The sequence below is a fragment of the Coregonus lavaretus genome (genome assembly GCF_964263955.1).
Source record: "Coregonus lavaretus genome assembly, chromosome: 20".
NCBI lineage: Eukaryota > Metazoa > Chordata > Actinopteri > Salmoniformes > Salmonidae > Coregonus > Coregonus lavaretus.
In genome coordinates, this window is record NC_140007.1 from 4,679,788 (window position 1) to 4,698,379 (window position 18,592).

Genomic DNA, 18,592 nt, shown 5'->3' on the forward strand with positions numbered 1-18,592 from the left:
AAGGGGAGGAGTGGTGAGAGTAGTATATATGTACCAGTGCAGAGGGATAGGCCAACAAGTGATATATGTTTCAGTAAGATTGGATTTTTAGCATATATAGCAATGGTTATTAATTGTACTGCAGGGATGGAACGTAAGTCGAAGAAAATTGAGGTTGTGGTGGCAGCTGCAGAGAGGTATTTGGGTGTGTGAGACTTGACATCAGAAGAGTTACAGGGAGTGTTAAGTGGTGATGTCCCATCATTTCAGGTTGAGGGCATGAGGTAGGAATGAATATATTTATATAGTGGAGTAGGGTGGTGTTAATTAATAATAATATTTTTGAATTTGTAGGTGTAGTGTTAGATGGTAGGGTATTTCTTCATTTTATTTTTCAAGCAAAATATAAGGGAGTTGTACTCCAGTCTAGTAGGTGGCGGTAATGCAACAAATTGGATGTCAACCACCGTTTAACCTCATCGAAGAAGAAGAAGAAGAAGAAGAAGAAGAATTTACACTGGCATTAGATTAACTCTAACCTCGCATCACTGGTCCACCGCCACCTCCTCTCAAGAAACCGGTGTCGCTGACGTAAAGCCCTGTCTAGAACCCGGATGGAACAGCCATTGGGGGAAGTGGACAGGGCCTGTCGCTAACTGAGGAGGGATCTCTGGAGTAAAAAAAAAAAAAAGACGCAAAAGATTCAACCGTGGACAAGGATTGTAACGGATCCAAAAACAACATTCTGTGGAGATCTGGAAATATTATCCGGACTTGTTTACTCTTGGACATTCGGACGGGATAAGACTGAGACTTGAACTGTGGAAGTTGATCTGGGGATAGCTAGCTACGTGTAGCGGAAAAACACTTTAGCTAACGTTAACTGAGCTGAGAACAATCGGAACCCGGGGCCCCAGATACAGTAACCTGCTAGGCTCCGTGCGAATCCAGGGACTTGCTTAATGAATTATGTCTGCCACAAGCATTGACCCTCAGGTAGGCATGACGATGCATCTTGGCCGGTGGTAGCTAGCTAATCAGTTAGCTAATGTTAACTGGCTAACATTAGCTAGCTAGCTAGCTAGCTACGTTTCAGACTTATGTTATATTTAACGTTAGCTAGCTATCGCTTTGATTTTTGCCAGGTAGTTTGTTGGCAAGCAAGCCAATTAACTGGTTTGCAAACAAATATTTGCATAGGTTAATACATTGTTTTTGAAGGAAAACAAGCTATTTGCTAGTGAACATTAGCTTGCTAGATAACTTGTTTAGAAACCCAGTGTTTAACGTTAACTAACCTGATAAGGTCATAACCAAATGACTCATTTAAATAATATTAGAAGTTGGCTAAATGGGTAACTAGCCATCTTGCAACGTTAACGTTGCTTGGTCATAACTACATATCGCTAACTAGTTAACGTTAGTCAAATTAGGCTATGCGTTTAGTCAAAAAGCTAACCAACATATGGGATTCTCCAATGGTGTTACATAGCTAACTAGCTAGCCAGATAACTTGTAACTAGCTAATGTTAGCCTGATCATGGCTAGCTAACGGGTCAGCTAACATTAGTTAAGTTAACTAGTTAGCCAACTGATATATTATCTAGTCCATGTTTGGTGAAGCTCCCTTTGGAAGGCTAACATGTAAGTTATGTTTGTTTCCCCCGGGCATGATGCAATTGGGATGAAGAGATCAAAGGGACAAGCATCTAAAGGTAAGAATCATTGCATTTCAAATAGGCCTCTAACCTGAATAAAAACAGCCATGTAGATACATTACTCTTAGAAAAAAAGATTCTACCTAGAACCTAAAAGGGTTCTTCGGCTGTTCCTGTGGGGGAACGCTTTGAAGAATCCCTTTGGGTTCCATTTAGAACACTTTCCACAGAAGGTTCTCCCACAAAGACAGCCTACATTGTGATCTGCACAGGTGGTCTTTAGTCAACTGCACCAAGTTACAGCTTTCACCTTACATGATCTAGACAATGTAGAGCGAGATCTAGAGATAATTTTGGTTATGTAGTGTATGTGGACACCTGCTCGTCTAACATCTCATTCCAAAATCATGGCAATTAATATGGAGTTGGTCCATCCTTTGCTGCTATAATAGCCTTCACTCTTCAGGGAAGGCTTTCCACTAGATGCTGGAACATTGCTGCCGGGACTTGCTTCCATTCAGCCACAAGAGCATTAGTAAGGTCGGGCACTGATGTTGGGCAATTAGGCCTGGCTCGCAATCAGTGTTCCAATTCATCCCAAAGGTGTTCGATAGTGCTCTGTGCAGGCCAGTCAAGTTCTTCCACACTGATCACATGGGAATTGTCATGCTGAAGTAGGAAAGGGCCTTCCCCAAACTGTTGCAACAAAGTTGGAAGCACAGAATCGTCTAGAATGTTATTGTATGCTGTAGGGTTAAGATTTCCCTTCACTGGAACTAAGGGGCCTAGCCCGAACCATTATTCCTCCTCCACCAAACTTTACAGTTGGCACTGTGCATTCGGGCAGGTAGGGTTCTCCTGGCTTCCGCCAAACCCAGATTCATCCGTTGGACTGCCAGGTGGTGAAGCGTGATTCATCACTCCAGAGAACGCGTTTCCACTGCTCCAGAGTCCAATGGCGTCAAGCTTTACACCACTTCAGCCGACGCTTGGCATTGCGCATGGTGAACATAAGCATGTGTGCGGCTGCTTGGCCATGGAAACCAATTTAATGAAGCTCCCAACGAACAGTTATTGTGCTGATGTTGCTTCCAGAGGCAGTTTGGAACTCGGTAGTGAGTGTTGCGTTTCAGCCCTTGGCGGTCCCGTTCTTGTGTGGCCTACCACTTCGCAGCTGAGCCGTTGTCGCTCCTAGATGTTTCCACTTCACAATAACAGCACTTACAGTTGACGGGGCAACTCTAGCAGGGCAGAAATTTGACAAACTGACTTGTTGAAAAGGTGGCATCCTATGACGGTGCCACGTTGAAAGTCACTGAGCTCTTCAGTAAGGCCATTCTACTGCCATTGTTTGTCTATGGAAATTGAGTGGCTGTGTGCTCGATTTTTATACACCTGTCTGCAACGGGTGTGCCTGAAATAGCCAAATCCACTCATTTGAAGAGGTGGCTAGTCCAGTACCTTTGCGTGTCGTTAGCTGAACAAAGGATAGTCAAAAACCTATTCTACGTCATTTGTTTGCCATACAGGCCAACTAATGGTCTGAGTTAGCGAACAGTTTTCCATAATTTCTGGATGAATTGACTTTGACATGCACACTTAGACAGGAGTGCCTAAGTGTGCGCACACATTTAGTGACTCACTGAATATTCACTGCTGTGATGTTGATTATGTTGTGACTGGCCTCTAATTGTGTATTAGACATTGAGAGGCTGGCAGAACAGGCAGGCAGAGTGACACACAGCACAGGTCTTGACTCATACTGACACTGCAGGGGGTGTGTAGGTCACAGCCTGAGTCACTTCCAGATTACTCCTTGTTTCCCAGCAAGGATCAGAGAGGTATCCTACGAAGCAGGTTTGAGGAGTTAGCGTGGTAACTTTGGTCAACTGAGTTCAACTCGGGATAACCAGTCATGAATGTGGCTCACCTTCTAGCTAGATACATTTCTATGACAACGAATCCTTCAGAACTAACCTGCTCCGGGGCAGGTTAACTCAGGGTTAACTCTACTTACCTTGAAGGAAATGACTGAGCCGCAAGTTGAGGACCAATGAAATCAGATTCCCTCCCGCTTGCAAAGATTGCATCATCATCCCCTTCATTTGAGGAAGAGGGCTGATTAAAATATTTAATTAAATGTTTTTGTGCAAAAAAATGGTATTGTTAAAATATTTCACATTACACATTTAGTAATGACAATGCATTTTAAACTTCATGCATTTTAACACTTTTGTATGACTAAATAAATAAATAAAAATGATCGGAGTGGGAAAAAAGTTGCTTGTGCATTGATAAGCACACCAAAGACGGCCTTAACAATAAGTAACAAAATAAAGACGGCGTAGCTTACATACCTATCCCCCTGGGGTCTGAGCTGTGTGACAGTGTTGAGGAAGGCTGCCTTGACCACTAAGCACACTTCAAAATGGACTTAACTGACAGTGCAGTGCCACTCACCTGTTATAGTTGAGAAAGGAATCCTTCCTCATTTCTGGCAAAAATTCTAACTCCTGTGTGTTGTTGTTTCAGTGCAAAATGGTTCACTGCATCAGAAGGAGACTGTCCACGACAATGACTTTGAGCCGTACCTCACTGGCCAATCAACCCAGGTGCGTGACTGGCCGCAGGTGATAATGCTGACCAGTCTTTTATGGGATAATGTTTGCATTTTTGTATTATTCAATATCTGCACAGCCTTTTATGACTTTGAATTTACATGTCAGGGAGTGGCAGTGTTTTGTGTTGAAGCTGCAGTTGGTAAGAGTTAAGTTACTCTCCATTTGTATAAACAGATTTTCAATGATGGGTTGGTCTTTTATTTAAGGTCTCAAATCTTTGAATCAAGTTTTCAGATTTCCCTAACATAGGCCTCTCAAATTCAAATCTGGACCTCGAAGCGGTTTTGACTAGATGGGATGCCGCTAATGTCAAAAGTGACTTTTCGTTGCATGTTAGGAAAACCTACGCAGCAGGTTAGGATAATTAACGTAGCAGGTTAGGAGAATTAGGTTAAGGTTAGGAAAATGGTTACAGAAAATGCAGAAATTCTCCCTGACGTCACTCGAATGTGCAACTTTTGATATCACTTTCACCTTAGCTGCATCCCTTCTAGACATGACCCATCGAAGCCATATCCACAGCTTTTTAAAAATGATTTCCCTCTAATCAGGGACTGATTCAGACCTTGGAGACCAGGCATTTATTATCAGGTAGAAACAGAGAGGAAGAGGCGACATGAGAGGGATAACTGGGCCCAAAAAAGTTATAGACAAGTACAACATAAGATATTACTTTAAATTCAAAATGTTTGTTTTCTAAATAAAATAACAGTGATATATTGGAAAGACACCAAGAGACAACAAAAATGCAATTTACACACTTCATACAGTGCCTTGCGAAAGTATTCATCTCCCTTGACGTTTTTTCCTATTTTGTTGCATTACAACCTGTAATTTAAATGGATTTTTATTTGGATTTCATGTAATGTACATACACAAAATAGTCCAAATTGGTGAAGTGGAATATAAAAAATAACAGAAAAGTGTTGTGTGCATATGTATTCACCCCCTTTGCTATGTAGCCCCTAAATAAGATCTGGTGCAACCAATTACCTTCAGACGTCACATAATTAGTTAAATAAAGTCCACCTGTGTGCAATCTAAGTGTCACATGATCTCAGTATATATACACCTGTTCTGAAAGGCCCCAGAGTCTGCAACACCACTAAGCAAGGGGCACCACCAAGCAAGCGGCACCATGAAGACCAAGGAGCTCTCCAAACAGGTCAGGGACAAAGAGACCAAAGATAACCCTGAAGGAGCTGCAAAGCTCCACATCGGAGATTGGACATATGTCCATAGGACCACTTTAAGCCGTACACTCCACAGACTGGGCTTTACGGAAGAGTGGCCAGAAAAAAGCCATTGCTTAAAGAAAAAAATAAGCAAACATGTTTGGTGTTCGCCAAAAGGCATGTGGGAGACTCCCCAAACATATGGAAGAAGGTACTCTGATCAGATGAGATTAAAATTGAGCTTTTTGGCCATCAAGGAAAACGCTATGTCTGGCGCAAACCCAACACCTCTCATCACCCCGAGAACACCATCCCTACAGTGAAGCATGGTGGTGGCAGCATCATGCTGTGGGGATGTTTTTCATTAGCAGGGACTAGGAAACTGGTCAGAATTGAAGGAATGATAGATGGCGCTAAATACAGGGAAATTCTTGAGGGAAACCTGTTTGTCTTCCAGAGATATGAGACTGGGACGAAGGTTCACTTTCCAGCAGGACAATGACCCTAAGCATACTGCTAAAGCAACACTCGAGTGGTTTAAAGGGAAACATTTAAATGTCTTGGAATGGCCTAGTCAAAGCCCAGACCTCAATCCAATTGAGAATCTGTGGTATGACTTAAAGATTGCTGTACACCAGCAGAACCCATCCAACTTGAAGAAGCTGGAACAGTTTTGCCTTGAAGAATGGGCAAAAATCCCAGTGGCTAGATGTGCCAAGCTTATAGAGACATACCCCAAGAGACTTGCAGCTGTAATTGCTGCAAAAGGTGGTTCTACAAAGTTTTGACTTTGGGTGGGTGAATAGTTATGCACGCTCAAGTGTTCTGTTTTTGTCTTATTTCTTGTTTGTTTCACAAAAAATACTTTGCATCTTCAAAGTGGTAGGCATGTTGTTTAAATCAAATGATACAAAGCCCCCCAAAATCAATTTTAATTCCAGGTTGTAAGGCAACAAAATACAAAAAATGCCAGGGGGGGGGGGGGGGGGGGTGGTGAATACTTTCGCAAGCCACTCATATTTCTTGTATACTGTGCAGTTAAATGAGATGTTTAGAAAAGGGAGAGGCGCTGTGATACAAGAGATTATTTTTTAATCCGTTAGTTTTTTTGTTATAAACTTTTTGCCTGAGTAACCTCTGGTGTCAGACCATTCCATGATGACATGGTTCTATGCATAACTGAACGACGCATTAAATGTGTTATTGGTTTGGGTACAGTTAAGTAACCCATAGTGGCGTGTCTGGTGGATTATGTACAGTGCCTTCAGAAAGTATTAACACTCCTTTTACTTTTTCCACATTTTGTTGTGTTACAGCCTGAATTTTAAAATGTATAACATTTAGATTTTTTTGTAACTGGCCTAAACACAATACCCCATAATGTCAAGTTGAATTATTCTTATAATTCTTATTATTTTTTTACAAATTAATTAAAAATTAAAAGTCAAGTCAATAAGTATTCAACCCCTTTGTTATGGCAAGCCTAAATAAGTTCAGGAGTGAAAATGTGCTTAAGTCACATAGTAAGTTGTATTTACTCACTCTGTGTGCAATAACATTGTTTAACATGATTTTTGAACTACCTCATCTCTGTACCCCACGCATACAATTATCTGTAAAGTCCCATAGTCAAGCAATTAATTTCAAATACAGATTCAACCACAAAGACCAGGGAGGTTTTCCAATGCCTCGTAAAGAAGGGCACCTATTGGTAGATAGGTATTTAAATAAAAAAGCAGACATTGAATATCCCTTTGAGCATGGTGACATTTTTAATTACACTTTGGGTGGTGTATCAATACACCCAGTCACTACAAAAATACAGGCGTCCTTCCTAACTCCGTTGCCGGAAAGGAAGGATACCGCTTAGCTAGACTGCTAACTCTAAATATGATGATGTTGCTATATAGCCATGTAGGCTAATTGATGTAAATCAATCAGTAAATCTAGGCTAATGTCCTACAAAACCTTTCCAGCGCTAGGCGTAGGCTACTTGATGTTGGCCTATTCACTGAAAATGGCTCTCTCTGCTCCGCGATCGCATCAACCATACTACAGCCTACTCCGGCTGTAAAGTGGTGCCATGAACTCAATATTAAGAAGTGATACATAAATGACTCCCAGAAAGCTGTGACACTCCTCTCTGTAACTAGAACAACAGTAATTGCTTTTAACTATTTTTTCCTGCAGTTGCATTTTTGAGCATCGGTCATATGCTTGTGCTTCTCAGAATACATCTCTCCCTCCTCCGTGTGCACAGTGGGGAGAGGGAGTGAGAGTAGCTCTCTCACACAGCATCTGATAGCGAAACCGGGACATGCAAATACTTTCATAACAGGGATCAACATGATGCATAGGCTATTACTCTTGACCAAATAATGGTTTTAGAACAATCTACAGGAACGTTGAGTAGCAAAATAACCGAGTAGCAAAATAACCGAAAATTACGACATACGCAAAATGCTTCGATAAGAGAAAGGCAATATAGGTGTCGGTAATTTTCGGTTTATCGTCCCAGCTCTAGGGCTACATTTTACAGTTGGTTTTACGGCGGAGTGGAAATTCTTGGTGGATATTTATAGTAGAAGAAAGGTCAGTATCAGGTATTGCATATTATGATGAAGTTGGGCTGGGCGATATGGCCAAAATATCATATCACAGCATGACGGTATTTTATGTTTTTGAATAATAAAGTTATACATTTGCTTTATGAGTAGTGTGTGACCCTAGGGTGGCAACTGTAAAATGTAGCCCTAGGCTAGAGCTGGGACGATAAACCGTAAATTACTGACACCTATATTGCCCAGCTGTTATCGAAGCATTTTGCGTATGTCGTCATTTTAGGTTATTTTGCTACTTTGTGATTGTTTTATACTGTTCAATTCAACCAAAAATAATTTTCAGAATTTTCATCAATTTCTGCGTTTCCTGCACTCATTTGAGATCATTTCCACACTGCCACATAGGGCTGTACGATATGGGCAAACAATCTAGGCCTTATTTTTAACCAAATGTTGCAATTGTGAGTTGGTTTGGGATTTAGAGCAAAACACTCGAGTGAACTGTTGGAATCATGGAAATATAATGATTATTATAAATCTATAGTTAGAATATAATAGTGGGCACTTTGCATACAGTGTTATTTGACATGACAATGAATGAAAATGCCAGGGAGGCGTTATTGTGACAGGGTAGGAACCAAAGTGTTGACAAGTGTTTCCTGCGGGACCCTATAATCTTTGGCTACATTGAATGTTTTCTCTTAGCTACTTCATGTAGCTAACATATTCTTGCTTCGCGTATTCCTCTTTGATTTAGAAGATACTGTTGCACAAACAACTGATTTTAGATCTACACCATCACTGGTATTATCAGGTTATATGGCTAATTACATTTGCCCTGACTCAGTACATTTATTAGTTAGCTAGCGATTAGCATTAGTGTAGGTCTGGGCGGTATACCGTATTTTACGATATACCGGTATTGATGCACGGACCAGTTTGGGTTTTTACTTTACCTTCTATAACGGCATTTGAAAGTTTGGTTTGTTAAATGTGATACGCCGTGTGTACCGTCCATTTTTATAGTTTACTTCAGTCATCTCTCAGCTCTCTCTCCTTGCCGCTTTCCACACAGACCTAGCCCCGCCCCCTCACTCAAGGAGCACATTTGTTGTTCCTTAACCACGAGACACTTGCGTTCAGTCTGCATGGTCAACGCAACAATGTTGTTGACAACGATGCTGTTTTCACTTTGCTTCTTAATATAAATCCACTAGCGTTCTATAATTACACTTAGTTTGTGTTTCTTACATCTGCAAACAGCTAGTTTGTCTTTTCTTAGCAAGTTGGGCCTAAATCTTGTTAGCAACTAATGATTAATTGGTCTCAATTGTCTCAAGGCTTAACAATCCTTCTTTACCCTGTCTCCTCCCCTTCATATACACTGATTGAAGTGGAATTAATAGGTGACATCAATAAGGGATCATAGCTTTCACCTGGTCAGTCTGTCATGGAAAGAGCAGGTGTTTTGTACACGTGTGTGTGTGTGTGTGTGTGTGTGTGTGTGTGTATATATATATATATATATATATATATATATACTGCTCAAAAAAATTAAGGGAACACTTAAACAACACATCCTAGATCTGAATGAATGAAATCTTCTTAATAAATACTTTTTTCTTTACATAGTTGAATGTGCTGACAACAAAATCGCACAAATTATCAATGGAAATCAAATTTATCAACCCATGGAGGTCTGGATTTGGAGTCACCCTCAAAATTAAAGTGGAAAACCACACTACAGGCTGATCCAACTTTGATGTAATGTCCTTAAAACAAGTCAAAATGAGGCTCAGTAGTGTGTGTGGCCTCCACGTGCCTGTATGACCTCCCTACAACGCCTGGGCATGCTCCTGATGAGGTGGCGGATGGTCTCCTGAGGGATCTCCTCCCAGACCTGGACTAAAGCATCCGCCAACTCTTGGACAGTCTGTGGTGCAACGTGGCGTTGGTGGATGGAGCGAGACATGATGTCCCAGATGTGCTCAATTGGATTCAGGTCTGGGGAACGGGCGGGCCAGTCCATAGCATCAATGCCTTCCTCTTGCAGGAACTGCTGACACACTCCAGCCACATGAGGTCTAGCATTGTCTTGCATTAGGAGGAACCCAGGGCCAACCGCACCAGCATATGGTCTCACAAGGGGTCTGAGGATCTCATCTCGGTACCTAATGGCAGTCAGGCTACCTCTGGCGAGCACATGGAGGGCTGTGCGGCCCCCAAAGAAATGCCACCCCACACCATGACTGACCCACCGCCAAACCGGTCATGCTGGAGGATGTTGCAGGCAGCAGAACGTTCTCCACGGCGTCTCCAGACTCCAGTCACGTCTGTCACATGTGCTCTGTGTGAACCTGCTTTCATCTGTGAAGAGCACAGGGCGCCAGTGGCGAATTTGCCAATCTTGGTGTTCTCTGGCAAATGCCAAATGTCCTGCACGGTGTTGGGCTGTAAGCACAACCCCCACCTGTGGACGTCGGGCCCTCATACCAACCTCATGGAGTCTGTTTCTGACCGTTTGAGCAGACACATGCACATTTGTGGCCTGCTGGAGGTCATTTTGCAGGGCTCTAGCAGTGCTCCTCCTGCTCCTCCTTGCACAAAGGCGGAGGTAGCGGTCCTGCTGCTGGGTTGTTGCCCTCCTACAGCCTCCTCCACGTCTCCTGATGTACTGGCCTGTCTCCTGGTAGCGCCTTCATGCTCTGGACACTACGCTGACAGACACAGCAAACCTTCTTGCCACAGCTCGCATTGATGTGCCATCCTGGATGAGCTGCACTACCTGAGCCACTTGTGTGGGTTGTAGACTCCGTCTCATGCTACCACTAGAGTGAAAGCACCGCCAGCATTCAAAAGTGACCAAAACATCAGCCAGGAAGCATAGGAACTGAGAAGTGGTCTGTGGTCACCACCTGCAGAACCACTTCTTTATTGGGGGTGTCTTGCTAATTGCCTATAATTTCCACCTGTTGTCTATTCCATTTGCACAACAGCATGTGAAATGTATTGTCAATCAGTGTTGCTTCCTAAGTGGACAGTTTGATTTCACAGAAGTGTGATTGACTTGGAGTTACATTGACTTGGAGTTACATTGTGTTCCCTTTATTTTTTTGAGCAGTGTGTGTGTGTGTATGTATGTATGTGTATATATATACAGTGGGGAGAACAAGTATTTGATACACTGCCAATTTTGCAGGTGTTCCTACTTACAAAGCATGTAGAGGTCTGTAATTTGTATCATATGTACACTTCAACTGTGAGAGACGGAATCTAAAACAAAAATCCAGAAAATCACATTGTATGATTTTTAAGTAATTAAGTTGCATTTTATTGCATGACATAAGTATTTGATCACCTACCAACCAGTAAGAATTCCGTCTCTCACAGACCTGTTAGTTTTTCTTTAAGAAGCCCTCCTGTTCTCCACTCATTACCTGTTTGAACTCGTTACCTGTATAAAAGACACCTGTCCACACACTCAATCAAACAGACTCCAACCTCTCCACAATGGCCAAGACCAGAGAGCTGTGTAAGGACATCAGGGATAAAATTGTAGACCTGCACAAGGCTGGGATGGGCTACAGGACAATAGGCAAGCAGCTTGGTGAGAAGGCAACAACAGTTGGCGCAATTATTAGAAAATGGAAGAAGTTCAAGATGACGGTCAATCACCCTTGGTCTGGGGCTCCATACAAGATCTCACCTCGTGGGGCATCAATGATCATGAGGAAGGTGAGGGATCAGCCCAGAACTACACGGCAGGACCTGGTCAATGACCTGAAGAGAGCTGGGACCACAGTCTCAAAGAAAACCATTAGTAACACACTACGCCGTCATGGAATAAAATCCTGCATCGCACGCAAGGTCCCCCCGCTCAAGCCAGCGCATGTCCAGGCCCGTCTGAAGTTTGCTAATGACCATCTGGATGATCCAGAGGAGGAATGGGAGAAGGTCATGTGGTCTGATGAGACAAAAATAGAGCTTTTTGGTCTAAACTCCACTCCCCGTGTTTGGAGGAAGAAGAAGGATGAGTACAACCCCAAGAACACCATCCCAACCGTGAAGCATGGAGGTGGAAACATCATTCTTAGGGGATGCTTTCCTGCAAAGTGGACAGGACGACTGCACCGTATTGAGGGGAGGATGGATGGGGTCATGTATTGCGAGATCTTGGCCAACAACCTCCTTCCCTCAGTAAGAGCATTGAAGATGGGTCGTGGCTGGGTCTTCCAGCATGACAACGACCCGAAACACACAGCCAGGGCAACTAAGGAGTGGCTCCGTAAGAAGCATTTCAAGGTCCTGGAGTGGCCTAGCTAGTCTCCAGACCTGAACCCAATAGAACATCTTTGGAGGGAGCTGAAAGTCCGTATTGCCCAGCGACAGCCCCGAAACCTGAAGGATCTGGAGAAGGTCTGTATGGAGGAGTGGGCCAAAATCCCTGCAGCAGTGTGTGCAAACCTGGTCAAGACCTACAGGAAACTTATGATCTCTGTAATTGCAAACAAAGGTTTCTGTACCAAATATAAAGTTCTGCTTTTCTGATGTATCAAATACTTATGGCATGCAATAAAATGCAAATGTTTTACTTAAAAATCATACAATGTGATTTTCTGGATTTTTGTTTTAGATTCCGTCTCTCACAGTTGAAGTGTACATTATGATAAAAATTACAGACCTCTACATGCTTTGTAAGTAGGAAAACCTGCAAAATCGGCAGTGTATCAAATACTTGTTCTCCCCACTGTATGTGTGTGTATATATATAAATACATTTTTATTTTTGCTAATTAGCTTTAGCTAGCGCTAGTCGGCTGTACCTGCGCCAAAACTGGATTTTTCATCCTATAACTTGTTCTCTGTCTTATTTTTAAATGTTGCGCCAATATGTTCTTAGCACTTTTATTTCAATAACCGATCAAAACGTATTTTCTCATGCTCTCGTCTCTGCAGCAGACATACAGTGCCTTCAGAAAGTATTAAGACCCCTAGACTTTTTCCACATTTTGTTACGTTACAGCCTTAATCTAAAATGGATTAAGTAATAAAAATCTTCAGCAATCTGCACACAATACCCCATAACGACAAAGCGAAAACAGGTTTTTAGAAAAAATTTACAAATGTATAAAAAATACTAAACATAAATACTTTATTTACATTAGTATTCAGACCCTTTGCTATGAGTCTCAAAATTGAGCTCCGGTGCATCCTGTTTCCTTTGATCATCTTTGATGTTTCTACAACTTGATTGGAGTCCACCTGTGGTAAGTTCAATTGATTGGACATGATTTGGAAATGCACACACCTGTCTAAATAAGGTCCCACAGTTGACAGTGCATGTCAGAGCAAAAACCAAGCCATGAGGTCGAAGGAATTGTCCGTAGAGCTCCAAGACAGGATTGTGTCTAGGCACAGATCTGGGGAAGGGTACCAAAACATTTCTGCAGCATTGAAGGTCCCCAAGAACACAGTGGGATCCATCATTCTTAAGTGGAAGAAGTTTGGGACCACCAAGACTCTTCCTAGAGCTGGCTGCCTGGCCAAACTGAGCAATCAGGGGAGAAGGGCCTTGGTCAGGGAGGTGACCAAGAACCCAATGGTCAATCTGACAGAGCTCTAGAGTTCCTCTGTGGAGATGGGATAACCTTCCAGAAGGACAACCATCTCTGCAGCACTGCACAAATCAGGCCTTTATGGTAGAGTGGCCAGACGGAAGCCACTCCTCAGTAAAAGGCACATGACAGCGTGCTGGGAGTTTGCCAAAAGGCACCTAAAGACTCTCAGACCATGAGAAACAAGATTCTCTGGTCTGATGAAACCAAGATTGAACTCTTTGGCCTGAATGCCAAGTGTCACGTCTGGAGGAAACCTGGCACCATCGCTACGTTGAAACATGGTGGTGGCAGCATCATGCTGTGGGGATGTTTTTCAGCGGCAGGGACTGGGAGACTGGTCAGGATCAAGGGAAAGACGAACGCAGCAAAGTACAGAGAGATCCTTGATGGAAACCTGCTCCAGAGCGCTCAGGACCTCAGACTGGGACGACGGTTCACCTTCTAACAGGACAACGACCCTAAGCACACAGCCAAGACAACGCAGGAGTGGCTTCGGGACAAGACTCTGAATGTCCTTGAGTGGCCCAGCCAGAGCCCGTACTTGAACCCGATTGAACATCTCTGGAGAGACCTGAAAATAGCTGTGCAGCAACGCTCCCCATCCAATCTGACAGAGCTTGAGAGAATCTGCAGAGAAGAATGGGAGAAACTCCACAAATACAGGTGTGCCAAGCTTGTAGCGTCATACCCCGTGTAGCTCAGTTGGTAGAGTATGGCGTTTGCAACGCCAGGGTTGTGGGTTCGATTCCCACGGGGGGTCAGTATGGGAGAAATAAAGCTGGAGCAGTTTTTTCTTGAAGAATGGGCAAAAGTCCCAGTGGCTAGATGTGCTAAGCTTATAGAGAATTACCCTAATAAGCCAAGCTTATAGAGACATACATAGTATGGAAAATGTATGCACTCACTAACTGTAAGTCGCTCCGGATAAGAGCGTCTGCTAAATGACTAAATGTTAAATACCCAAGAAGGCTCGAGGCTGTAATCGCTGCAAAATGTGCTTCAACAAAGTATTGAGTAAAGGGTCTGAATGCTTATGTAAGTGTGATATTTATTTTCCAATTGTATTATTATTATTAGCAAACATTTATAAAAACCTGTTTTTGCTTTGTCGTTATGGGGTATTTTGTATAGATTGAGGGGAAAACACTATTTAATAAATTTTAGAATAAGGCTCTAACCTAACAAAATGTGGAAAAAGTCAAGGGGTTTGAATACTTTCCGAAGGTACTGTATAGTGAGCAATATGTGTGGAACATCAAATCGCAAAATAGACTCGCAAAACATATAGAACTTGCACCTAAGTATCGTGATAATATTGTATCGTGAGGTCCCTAGCAATTCCCAGACCTGTATTTTTCCCATTTACTAGCTGAGTGTTTTGTGATCAACTGTTTATTAGTGTTGCATAATGTAAAACAAAAGACAAATGAAACAAATGTTTACATCATCGTCATAGATTATTGATATCATTGTTCTAACTCCACAGAGCAACAGCTACCAGTCCATGACCGACCCCTACCTGTCCAGCTACTACGCCCCCTCCATCGGCTTTCCCTACCCCCTTAGCGAGGCCCCTTGGTCTACCGGGGGAGACCCCCCCATCCCTTACCTCACCCCCTACGGACCCTTGAGCAATGGAGACCATCACTTTATGCCCGACACCGTGTTTGGCCAGCCTGGAGGGCTTGGCAACAGTATCTACCCCCATCGCTTTAACTTTTTCCCTGAGAACCCAACCTTTTCCGCCTGGGGCACCAGTGGCTCCCAGGGCCAGCAGACTCAGAGCTCAGCCTACGGGGGTAGCTACAGCTACCCTCCCAGCTCCCTGGGGGGCACCCTGGTGCCTGACGGCCAAACAGGCTTCCACAGCGACACTCTCAACAAGGCCCCAGGCATGAACAGCCTGGAGCAGGGCATGGTGGGCCTAAAAATTGGTGGTGACATCACAGGCCAGGGGTCAGGGGTCAAGGCTGTGGGCTCTGTGATTGGTGGACCGCCGGCGGTGGCGCAGGGAAACGGGGGTACGCCCATCGGTATGCCCCTGCCCAAGCCCACCTCGTGGGCAGCCATCGCTAGTAAGCCAGCCAAGCCCCAGCAGTTGAAGGCCAAGATGAAACCAGGCATGGCCAGCCCTGGGGGAGCCCTGCCCCCTCCGCCCATCAAACACAACATGGACATCGGCACCTGGGACAACAAGGGGCCTGTGAATAAAGTGGCCCAAGCCCCCATGCAGCAGGCTATGAGCATGCCCCTTGGCCACCCCATGCAACCCCAGAACCCCATGCAGCAGCAGATGCAGCCCATGCCCTTACAGCACCAGCCCCCCCACCACCAGCACCACCAGCCCCTTCCTCAATCCTACCAGAACCACACCCAAACCCCACCACCCCAGACCCGCTGGGTCGCCCCGCGCAACCGTAACTTCGGCTACGGGCAGGGAGGAGCCGGAATGGACGGTGGCAGTATGATTGCCATAGTTGGCGGGGGTAACGGTGCCCCCCTCAGTTCTGCCAGTATGGTACCCGGTGGAGCAGAGAACCACCCGGTACTGGAGAAGCTGCGTGCCGCTCACAGCTACAACCCCAAGGAGTTTGAGTGGAACCTGAAGAACGGCCGTGTGTTCATCATCAAGAGCTACTCTGAGGACGACATCCACCGCTCCATTAAGTACTCCATCTGGTGTAGCACTGAGCACGGCAACAAGCGTCTGGATGGGGCCTTCCGCGGCCTCAACTTCAAGGGACCCGTCTACCTGCTGTTCAGCGTCAACGGCAGTGGCCACTTCTGCGGCGTGGCCGAGATGCGCTCGCCCGTGGACTACGGCACCAGCGCCGGCGTGTGGGCGCAGGACAAGTGGAAGGGTAAGTTTGATGTGGACTGGCTGTTTGTGAAGGACGTGCCCAACAGCCAGCTGCGCCACATCCGCCTTGAGAACAACGACAACAAGCCGGTGACCAACTCCCGGGACACCCAGGAGGTCCCTCTGGAGAAGGCCAAGCAGGTGCTGAAGATCATTGTGGGTTACAAGCACACCACGTCCATCTTCGATGATTTCTCCCACTATGAGAAGAGGCAGGAGGAGGAGGAGGAGGTGCGCAAGGTGGGTTAGCTACACTGGTCTGGTTAAATCCAGTCCATCCACTTCTAGGCTTTATGGATGCTAAACAACCTGCCTCCCATAAAGTTGTATTGATTTGTACCTACTTCAAATGCTGTCCTTTTGTTGTTGGTAAAAGACATTTGATTCATTTACATTATTTTGTCATTAGTTATCATCTTGGTGAATATGAAAATGGTTTGCATATCATGATCAGTTTAGAGCCTATCATATCCCTTCAATAGATGTCCGTAAGAGGTTGCTTTATATGTATGCAACTCTGAGCAACTGTGTGCTTGACTGACACCTCTTCTTCTCTCCCTCTGCTCCCGCTGTCAGGTCTTTGAGCCGCCTGCACCCATCCAGAACCGAACTCCACTGGATCAGGTACATGTCCAGTTTCCCCCTCTCTCAACTGGAATCTGACATTATTGTTGTGATGATAAGGTTGGGGGGATTTTATGATGATTACCATTTTGGTGATTGTTGTTTTTGATTTTGTTAGTGTTATTTAATGGCTACTTCCTTCTCTTGTCTCCCCACAGGAGCGCCAAAACAGGAGTAAACCACAGTAGAATACATTTATCCTTGGCTTGATCAACATTTACACTAGGACTTTTGATTTAAGAGACAGAAGAATTCAGAAATTATTTTCAAAAATACGTCATTTTTTATATTTAATCCTGGTGAATTTCTGCCACCACTTAAGACTTGCGCTTTGTGCTCCAGGTACCACCCACCACCTCTTGTGCAGGGATAACAAGCTGATTTAATGTATTACCTAGCCACCACCACTGCACTGTTTTAGTTCTGATTGACTTTGATTTTTACGTTCTCTCCATCATGTACTCTTTCTCGTCAGACTGGGTTGGTTTTGACCTTTCCTGCCCCCTTCCTTCCTACTCTCGCTCGAATTGAATCAGGGTTTGACAGCACCAAGGAGAAGAGAATATCTGCCACTTTATATTTCTGCACAATCAGGAACTGCAGTGTCCTGCCCCTGTTTGTCCATTGGGGGGCGGTGTTGCCATGCTTCAGAGGTTTAACTATGCCGACAGGGTTGGAGGATCCCAAAGGCAACATTTTCGGACTTGGAACTGTGTGCGATTAATAAGACTTCAATGGTTTATCTATTTTTCATTCAAGATCAACAAAGTCTATATTTTTTGGCTTACTATTGACAATTTTCAGTTCAGAAAGCTGCTTTTCTGGAGCCTTAATATTTTATTTTCTAGTTATTAATGACATGTCAAAAGAACCGCTCTTTAACTGACAGTGCTGGAGAAATCAGGGATAGCGTGAAGTCACAGACTCTGGACATTTCAAAGGAGGAAGTGCAAAGGCCTCTGGGAAGGAAGTAACTGATGTGTGTCCTCCACGGTGAAGGAGCTCTCACCATCTGAATCCAAAATTGTACAATTTTACATCCCTCAAACCCCTTCACTTTGGTTTGTTTTGATAAATGACGTTTGTCTTGAGGTTTTGTAAGTTTCATCATTGGGAGATTCTGTTCACGTATTCAAGCCAGTATGAGAGAAATGTAGCATTCATAATTTTAAAGTAATTATTTTATAATTAGAATTATGTGATGTAACTGCTACATATGAATGAATTGTTTGTTGCTCTTTTTGGAAAAATCACTTCGGTTAATTGTCCGTTGGCCATCATTCTGTCTTAATCCTTTGTTTCGTTGGACTTTTCTGCTTCTCAAAATGTGGTTTTGCTATAAATCCAGGGCTCTACGCTGATTTTTTTTTCTTTTTACAAGGATCACATGTGCGCCTAAGTTGAAAAATGTAAGAGCACACAAAGGAATTTAGGAGCACAATGAACAAATATTTGAGATAACGAGCCGTTTTCTTTGTAGTAATAGTTCAAACATGA

The 18,592-nt window shown here is 43.9% G+C and overlaps 1 protein-coding gene across 2 annotated transcripts; it reads left to right on the plus strand.

Moving 5' to 3' along the window:
* Positions 1 to 600: 600 nt before the first annotated feature.
* On the plus strand, positions 601 to 18,185 carry LOC311148078 (YTH domain-containing family protein 1-like). Of its 2 annotated transcripts, none has more exons than XM_084184980.1 (6): positions 601 to 975; positions 1,670 to 1,694; positions 4,170 to 4,249; positions 15,098 to 16,711; positions 17,048 to 17,095; positions 17,254 to 18,185. In XM_084184980.1, the coding sequence occupies exons 1-6, from the start codon at positions 949 to 951 to the stop codon at positions 17,281 to 17,283; spliced, it is 1,824 nt and encodes a 607-aa protein (XP_084041106.1). In that variant the 5' UTR covers positions 601 to 948; the 3' UTR covers positions 17,284 to 18,185. The 2 variants fall into 2 exon arrangements, with proteins under 2 accessions (XP_084041106.1, XP_084041105.1); XM_084184979.1 differs by having other exon boundaries at positions 867 to 975; positions 4,170 to 4,267; positions 17,254 to 17,365.
* Positions 18,186 to 18,592: the final 407 nt, after the last annotated feature.